At 28.6% G+C, this 10,231-nt stretch overlaps 1 protein-coding gene across 1 annotated transcript in view; it reads left to right on the top strand.

Annotated features, from left to right (window-relative positions):
* The first annotated feature begins 91 nt into the window (after positions 1 to 91).
* LOC131847077 (general odorant-binding protein 70) overlaps positions 92 to 10,231 on the top strand; it is a 28,142-nt gene continuing 18,002 nt past the window's right edge. The window contains exon 1 of the mRNA XM_059196535.1: positions 92 to 327. Within this exon, the coding sequence (XP_059052518.1) occupies positions 244 to 327 (84 nt within the window). The 5' untranslated portion in view covers positions 92 to 243. The remainder of the gene's footprint in view (positions 328 to 10,231) is intronic.

The following is a 10,231-nucleotide window of genomic DNA, read 5'->3' as shown; positions in this document are numbered from 1 at the left end:
AATGGTTCGTCAATGCGTGAAACGGAACGCGGTCAAATGAAATCGGCGGGAAACCCTCCTACGCGGGCCTTTCAAAAATCGACACATTCACGTCTCAGCTTCCACACTGTGTTCGGCCGCGCAGCTTTCGCCGTACGCTCAGCCTGCGATTAATAATTTAAAAAGTATAAACAAAATTCTATATTTGAAATTCAAGTGAATAATTCTGGAATATTTATTGTTAATTTTGTGTAATTGTGCAAAATGGTTCGAAAAATTAGTGCGCTGTTATGTTGTCTATGCGTTTTTGGTATTTCATTGAGTGACAGCGCGATATCATCTGATAATGTGAGTATATTTTATACGTATATATTAGAAGAGAATTTTAAATCGAGGTTCATAATAATGTAATAATAAATGACAGCTATTTTTAAAATGCATTTATTCTTTTGTTTTATTGGCAAGCCATGTATATAATAAATAATTGTATTTTTTTCAATATTTTGAAATATAAAACGTACAGAAGGTGTATAAGTTTGTATAGTGATATAACCGTATCTGAATGTACCATATATATTCCCCTCGTAATTATTACGTTACCACTTCAGAAATCATGCCATGTTTAAGTATTACCACAGATAACTGTATATGTATTACCTGTATGATGTAATAATAATTATCATATTGCTACTAAATTTAATAACCATGGAATAGATATTCAGTAAATGGACTATATTTTTAGTAAATGATTTATGAAACACGATATTTCAAACCCGCTATTAATTTGCCACGAAATTTCGTTTGTGTAATAGTTATTGAATAAATAATATTATTCAAACTAAAATTTGTAAATTTATCCCTTTGATTTATTACAAAAAGTGTTCTGTATGCAGCGCATATATGTACACTTATTATACCTACATATAGTTATAATATATACAGGCTTTTAAGCATGATTGAGTAATACATAAATATTCAAACAACTTTACAAACTTTCACGTCTCGATACATATTAATATGTCATAATATAATTAGTTTATATTTAAATAAACTAGAGTTAAAAACCGCGGCTTCGCTCGCGTTTGTGTTGATTTTTACTCTAGAATTTTATTCCATACGTTTTTAAGTACAAAGAAATATGCAGACTTTACGTCATTAATTATTTTATTAATATTATAAACGCGAAAGTTTGTGAGAATGGATAGATGGTAGTGTTTCACGCAAAAACTACTAAACGGATTTTGATGAAACTTTACAGTAAAATAGCTTATACATGATAGGCTATAAATTTCACACGGGTGAAACCACGGGCACAACTAGGAAAGAATAATTTTAAGCAAATCGGACGATGCCATAAAAAGATCAAATAAAAAATATTTTTTTAAATTGCAGCTGAGGCTAAGAAAGACAAATTATACGTAATGTAATAATTATAAAAAAGAATGGAGAAATAATTAAAATAGTAAAACAACATTTAATTCAACGGTTTAGACGTGAAAGTGTAACAAATATGCTCATTTGCGCATTTATAACTTAATATAATTAGCATAGATACGGGAATAATTAGGATATATTAGTTAGAATTATAACTACCGCATTGAGATGTAGTTAAGTCTAAACATTTCTTATCTGTATAATAAATAAGAGTTCTATAATACCGCTCTAGTTCCCAACAGCCAACCTTGAATGCAGGTGACTTGTTCTTGTTAGACTTGATCATGAACCGCACGTGCCTACAATAGTAACAATTGTAATATATACTATTATCTTGAGACCGTCGTGGTCCAGTGGTTTACTTCTCCGACTGAGACGTCAAAGGTCGTGAGTTCGAATTTGGTTGGCGCCAAAAAACTGAGCAATTTTATATTTCTGATACTCCCATATGATGGAAACAATAAATCTAAATTAATACAAGACACATAGCGCCGTCCCCTAGTACTCTAATTAAATAACTAGACATTTCAAGTATCACTCTCACCTCAATGTCGACAGGTAAAAATGCCGTACTATGTGATATACGTTATGATGTAAGGCCGGTAGATTAGACTAAGGGACGCACGCAGATAACTTTAAAACCAGACTGTTTTAAAGTATCTTTGCATGGTATTAGATTTTCTTTAAATTAAATTAAGGTATAAAATAAATTAAGGATAAAGCTTATAGGTGTATGTCTCTATCTATTAAATGGATATCACAAAGCATAAAAATAGTGGATTTAAAAGTGATAATAAATAACGACTTTATAAAATTCTCATTAGTCTAGTATCATTCAAATAAAAATCTATCATGCATACCAGTCAATTATTTATAACAGTCACGCCAACAAATAACTGGTTCGCATGAGTTAATTAACTAGTTAATGTATAATTGATAAAAATAACAAAAATATGAAAAAATATACAATACATAAATTGTTTTATAAATATAAAAATTCAAATATACATACAAACATATAAATAGTTGTGTGTAAAATATATAGGTACAATATGTCATTATACTTATATAAAACGTTTAAAACTTATATTTTACTTAAATACTTTAGTTTACTTAATTACTTTTTATTTTACTTAAAACTTATATTTTACTTAATTATTTACTTTTGTATCTTATAATAATTAAATAATAAGATACAAAAGTAGTATTAACTACATAGTTAATACTACTTTTGTATCTTATTTTAATCATTTTGTCAAACTACCTGATTTACCTTTAAATCATCCAAAATTTCCTTTACCAGAAAAATTGTGTCCCAAACTTTATATATTGGCAAATATACAGAATTACAAGCCATAAAAAAAAACAAAAAGTAAAAAAATCCCAGTGTTTTCAGAATACAGTAAATATAAAGAAACTAATATTTTTATTAATATAAGTAACATATGTTTTTTAGTTAATTTATAATTGTCTAAAAAATACTCATTGTTGTTTGCAATGAGCATTTTTTTACAAAGTCGGGTCAGGTGTCGTCAATAATTGGTGCGTGGCATTGCAATAGGTGAAAGTAAACGCAGCCGAGTGTTCACGTGAGGCTCAGTTTGTTATGGTGTATGCTAATTGCAGTTAACCTGAACTGCTCGTTTTACTGACTAAACAAGATAATGACAGTGCTATCGCTTTGAAAGAGAAAACTGACAGAGATAAGGATTAGCGAGAACGACTGGCATTGATCATTTTGTTTTGAATAACTTGTACAATAATTGCTTTGCTGTTCAATATTCTCATATATTATTGTACATAGTATATATAGTATTTGGTCTAATTAATCTACATAGTAGTAGATAATGTTTAAAATATCAATAACAAGCTGACCACAATTTCATCTTCGACATATTTTCGTCTCTTATGTCTAAGACTTATATCACAGAATACATATCTATATTTATTTATAAATCCCTGTTTCTCTTAATCACGATATAATTTTAGAAAGACTTCATTCAACTTTCTTTAAATTGTTTTCCTAAACTTTGTTGAAGCTTTTAAGGGACAGAAAAATAAAGAATCTTGGAGAATTTTAGGAAACTTAACCCGTACTCGCTTATTTTGTTCCCAGTTCCCGCCCGCTAGATCCTGTCAAAGGGGATGTAAGCCATATTTTATCGTAAAAATTTATCTGGAGAGTTTGTGTAGACGATTACGGTAACAGCTAAATAATACACTATGAATATCATCACGGCATCATTATTCTGGGCAAAAGAAGCTGACTTAACTGACACTGGAGTGCAAAGTTTACACGTAACTCAACATTCTATCTTTGATGAGATTCTTGTGGTCTACTTATATAACAACAAAAGAGCGGTTTAATGTGTCTGGAAATATTATTCAACATTTCTAAATAATTGTTAGTATATAAAATAATATAATTACGTTGTTTATACGTTAAATACAATAACAACAATTTGTATCGTATAAACAACTTCTTTTAAAAGGGCCAAATAACAAGTACCCGTAACCGGCGAATTTATATGAATAGATTGATTGTAGGAAACTAAAAGGTATGGAGCATTAGACATTAATCTCTGCCTACTAATTGGAAACAGATGTAATGATATTTATCGACTTATGTAAGAATAAACAAAAAAAGAAATATAAATTTTAAATATACGTATTCATTCAATATAAATTAATTCGCTGATACAGATACATCTAAAAAATACTTAGACTTGGCGCTTTAAGATTATCACACGATTATACAAGACTCTCTTCAACTCAATTACGTATGGCCGGTTATTGTCACAACCGCAAACCAAGTAATCAATTTATAAGACGTAACAACTAGACTTTATTGAGGAAGACGCGACAAAATGTTAGTTATCTCTGATGTAATATAGCTGCGAGAGTTCATAGCGTTCACGCCAATGCACTATGATTGAGTGACACAATATTATCATAAGGAATCCAGAATTCAATTTTATGTAAGTACTTGTCCAGAATTACTTGGTACCTTTATTAGGTGTTATGTATCTATCTTATGTATGTACTCTGACTTTTAACCTAAAGAAGAACCTCCTTTTTTATAATAATTTAAGTATTCTTAGATTCCTCAAACAGAATTCAAGTAAGAAATTTCTGTTTGTTCTATGAACTTTTATATTTAAACGCTTTAAAAAAAAGGAGTAGTTGATCAATTCGGTTATTCTTTTTCTTTTGCTTTATATATTTCGTCATTTATAAATTACAAATTATTTTTGTATTTGAAAAATATTCGTCCTAGTAAGGTATTTTTAATAGAATAATTAGTTTTAGTACAATGAGACTGACATGTGATTCTTTTAGCTTGTACAAAGCTCTCTAAAATTTTAAATAAATAAAAAAATAAGCTTTTTTATTTCTTTAATTACATAATTTATGTAGTAATACCAAAATGAATAACGATTCAGGAGACAAGGCATTTCGGTTGATTCAAAAGTATTGTAAAAACACAAAGGTTTTGAATAAACTAAAGTGCCTCTTAACCGCAACGGCCGCTATGTCCTGCCCACTCTTAACCTTATATGTATATCTTACGTACACTTGTGCTATAGCAAGGCTGCGCCTGCGCCCACTTCTCGTGGTGACTCAATTAGAACTATTCAAATACATATGAGTCAAATTCTCAAGATAACAAAGTAAGCCTTGAAATTTAGATATTTCTACTTAATAATCTTCGGTTCTGGTCTAAAATTACACTGTTCTTCAAAAATATAAAATTTCAAACATGTACATGAAATTTAAAGAACTTATAATTATTTTTGCAATCGAAGGTTTTAATGGATCGATCCTATACTAACTATGTTGAAATTTAATTATGTTTTTTAACAGATTTTTAATTATCGCTATTTATATCATCGTCTATTTCTTATGAGATATTTTCTTGTTGAAAAGTAAATTAAAATATAATTAATTATATATTACATAGATTTTATATTTTTATATTACTACAACTTTTTACTTACCGTATAAAGTCAAATCTCGGGATCATTCATCATTAAACATATACTGTAGGTATATACATATTTATGTAGGTAAAATATAGTCTTCCGTTTTTCATTATAAACGCTAATTGAAAGTTGTACTTTCTGATGATTGTTTATGTTACCATGAGACAATAAACAAACATTTTTATTTTGACATTAATACTATTAGTACTAGTACTAATAATTAAATATTACGCTGTATCCCTAATTTATAAAAACTAAAACCTAATAAAATCATACTGACCTCTACTATAATATAGTATTAGAAACATACTAAAAAAATGATATTTGAGTGAACGTACTTCATACACCATATCCCTTGCTTACTTATATTTTACTTATACCATTCTTTGGTTATAAAAATTACGGTCAAGGCTTGATATCTGTCGGAGCACATAGAATTGATGATGGAGAACGGTTATCTTTTTATCGCATCATTATCTAGGACATGTTAAATTGTTGAAGGTTTCAAAAAACGTAAATAATTAAATCATCATACGAATAAATAGAATCAATATTGACAGACACTTAGTAAATATAAATCAACTTATAATTACATCTTACTAATATTATAAACCCGGAAGTTTGTGAGTGTGGATGAATGTTTATTACTCTTTTGCGCAAAAACTACTGAATCGATTTTAATAAAATCTTACAATAATATAGCTTATACGTCAGAATAACACATAGGCTATAAATTGTGAGTGCAACCGCGAGTATAGCTAGTATTAAGTAAATAGTTACAAACGAGATATAGTAATTGCTTTTAATTGTAAACCAATTAATAATTATAATAAATGGAAAACATTCAGTACTGAGGTATTCTTTGTACGAAGGTTAGTTTGTCCGCGTGGGTACGTATGTCTCGTCTGTTTATACTACTATGCGTTGTTACTTATACTTTGGTTTGAGAGTATTTGAGTTTTAGATTGGTATATGGCAGTGAAATTACAGGCCACAATCCCAAGCTAAGCACAGCTTGGACCCCCTATGGGTCCAGTAGTCCCCTGTGGGTTCAGTATATAGACAACTGATATAATACCATTTAATTTTTTTAAATCACACATAATAGATATATATATATATATATATATAGAAAGCTTCCAGACCAATACAAACAATCATACATATGAAAACAAATGTCCGTGCTGCTTTGCATGGCGCTTTTAGGCCTAAATGACTATTTACCACTTTAGATTAGGACGTCAGTTCTTTGAGAATCCAGTTACATAATTAAAATTTCTTACTCTTCAAATTGAACTCCCGCTTATTTTAAAGTTCGTCATAAAATTAACTGCACACTTCGTAAACGCAATGCATCTCTAATTGCAAAGATTAACGTTTATAGAACTAATTAAAGTCAATAATCATATATCGATAATAAAAGACAATTAAAGAATAATGCGTACAGGCACTTTGCCCGAATTGCCGGCATTCATGAGTAAATTTAAAAGCAAACCGGGTGTTTATATAACATCTGATCATACTGGTATAGTATAGGTTACAATCGAATTCAACCTTGGCGGTTCCAGTCGACGCAGATCGCTCCATTTACATTATCGACCAAGGTATTTCGTTTATTAAAATAATAAATAATAATAATTATAATTTTATACAATAAATTATTTAAATAAAATAACGATGACTTTACTGATTAAACAGAACATAAGTTAAGTGCGAGTATGCTACATTATTGCCGTAAATAAAAAATAGAATTGTGCTTTTCTGCAATTCCAAATCCTAAATAGCTATTGACAAATATTTTTATGTGTAAATTTATGTGCATAATAACTTAAACATTTTTGTGACTAAACTGTTAATAAAATAAATGTATTGTTTACTAAGTCCAGTTATAATTTTAAATATTTAGATTTTGATAAATGCTTAACAAATAAATTAACTATTTACTTTTTTACATATATTTAATACATGTATTTATTACTAGAAAGAAATATTTACTGCTTGGTTTCATTACTAAGTTGTTATATAATGTTCCTTGTTATATCAATCGGCATTGGGTCTTCCCATTAACTGTCGTTAATTAATTATAATCAGCCAGGACTGGATTTTATTCTATCATCTTCCATTGGTGTATCGTCTAAGAGACAAATCTATTTCATAATCAGCCTTATTAAAAACATGTTCTTTACTTAATTTTGTTTAACACAATTTTTTCATTTTATGGCGATAATTAAAATACGAGTAGCTAATATGTAGTGCATTTCTTAACAGCATTTATGACACCGTCTAGACACCGGACTGGACTGTAGTAATATGCATTATTATGCATTTCCCTTCGTACCTAGATTTTATCGTGATTTCAAGAATCTGAACCGTGTAATGTCAAGCAAAGTTATTGCATAAACCCTATCTCTTAGGCAATGGAGTCTTACTAGAGACAAGTCGCGCAATACAAGTCTGAACTGTTATATAATTAGTGGATCAATGCATCATAAAATGTCAGCAATATTTTAGAAGTTGAACTAACAATTGTAAATTGTTTATTGTTTATTATAACTAAAATGAAATAATTATGTAATTTACTAGATTTGTACGTTTTTGTTTGTAGTTAAAATGGTGGTAAATCTTGATTTAATTTGTTTAATAGCTAATGAGTGGATGCCGTATTAGTATAGCTTTTAAATAAAAAAAGAAACAAAATCTGTTCTAAGTAGTGTGTCACCTCAGAACTATAAAAACTTTTACCAACATTTGTCCAAATAAGTCCTCATTTGCTAACAATATTTTCAATAGTAATTTCAATTATGTATTTACAAATCCAATAAAAACTATGTAGAAATATAAAAAAATACTTCGAAGCGAAGATAGATAACCACCTTCTTTTTTTGAATTCAGTAAAAATGTTTAATGTTGTAATGTGTTGTTTTTTTGTGTGTGTGTTATTTCTTTATACGTTTGTTAAAGAATTTAATAGTTTTCTACAGTAATATATGGAATATACATAGATACTATATATATAACACAGCATTTTTAGTTAATAAAGTCGTATAGCGTTGTGTCTTAAAATGTCTCATTTTGTTCCCTACTAATGTAATAACTTCGAGAGTAAACTATTTGTTTATTCACGTTTTCACGTCTTGCCCGACAAACAAATAACTATTAGGATTCAAAAGAAAAAAGAAATAGTCTAACTTTTTTGAAATAGGGATTGAAAGTTAGTACGACCAAACTATTGTGTCATGCAAAATTTTGGTTACAAGACAAATAATTACTATGGGAATGCTTTTGTAGGTACGAACTAGTTCATACTACCCAGTAACTTAAACAGATAATACTCGTACTAATCTATTCGTTAATGTTTTTTATGTTACACTATTGTACTACAGGTATGCAATAAGTAGTTGCTTTTATTTTAAGTATTTAATTTAATTGTCTGTTGCTATAAACGGACTGATATTATTAAAGAATGTTTGTTTTTTTATATCAGAAATGGTGAACAGATCAATATAGTATCAATATAAATAATGTATATGTTTCGGACTAATTTTACGGACATAATTTTCTTCTTCTTTATATATGCTTTATTAAAAATATGTTATGTTAAAAAAGTCTGACAAGAATACCACCTAATACAAGCGGTATTTTTTCTTAGCTTTTTTAGCATATACGTTATACCATAATTAACCAAGTGTTATTTGAAAATTTCATGCTAATTACTTCAGCTGATTTTTCTTCATTAATATCTAAACGATATGACTTTACTATATGTAAAGATAAAGATAATGATTACATAAACTTTTATTCTATTTATAATATTCGTTTACACGCGTTTAAAAATATCAGAACGTTAAGAAATATCTATTTGTATGATTAACTACCTGTAATAATTCAGTTGTTACATTAATAACCTTTACGAATCATTAACTATCTAAATTATAATCATAATTGCCAAAACAAACAAATTCACATACATCTTTCGACATATTTTGAGCAACGTCGTAAACATAGCGATCACTATATTAGGTCTAGGCCATGTTTGCCATATTTTCCGATGTGATGTTACCAAATTTGATAGTTGACCAATGCAGCCAAAATAACACACAAGATTGCATGTAAATCTGGTAAAATCATTGCAAGTTTCAAGACAACACTATTAAATTAGAAAGCAAATACGGGTGCTGAATTTGTCTTCTGATTTCATTCATATCTCTTGCATCTCGTTTCAACATATACATAAAACTATTTTGCTATCCCGTTCGCTTTAACACGTAAGTATGTAATAGCTGACCCGCACAACTTCATCTGCATTACATTTACTTGACATTTGTCATTATATTTCATCCAATTTACATAATATCTTTTTAAATCTAGTTATACATCAGAATAACACATAGGCCTATGTGTTATTCTGATGTACAACTGTAAAGATTCATCAAAATCCGATCAGTAGTTTTTGCATGAAAGAGTAACAAACAACCAGCTTCATCTATTCATCCATCCATCCTTACTTACAAACTTTTGCGCTTACAGTATTAGTAAGACTACATACATTGTGGTTTGTATCTTTGGGGAATCGTAACACATTTTACATATTTCTATATATAGACATTCATACTTCATTATATGATCACGCAATAAAAACACATGAATTATTAATCTGTCATACCAATAATAATTTATTTATTTTTTGTTGAAAATATCAATAAATAACACTGGTCAATTCACATAGTGTACCAGATTAGGCAGAACTTGTACCTTAAGAATTTATCTAGTGCATTTTTGGAAGTATTACATAATATTTTTTTATAAATAATAATAAATATATGCGTAATAATAAT

This window comes from Achroia grisella, unplaced genomic scaffold (assembly GCF_030625045.1).
Source record: "Achroia grisella isolate CSIRO2021 unplaced genomic scaffold, CSIRO_AGI_Agris_v1 utg515, whole genome shotgun sequence".
In the NCBI taxonomy this organism is placed as follows: Eukaryota; Metazoa; Arthropoda; class Insecta; order Lepidoptera; family Pyralidae; genus Achroia; species Achroia grisella.
Note: the sequence above shows the minus strand (reverse complement) of the source record. Positions and strands in the feature narration are given on the sequence as shown.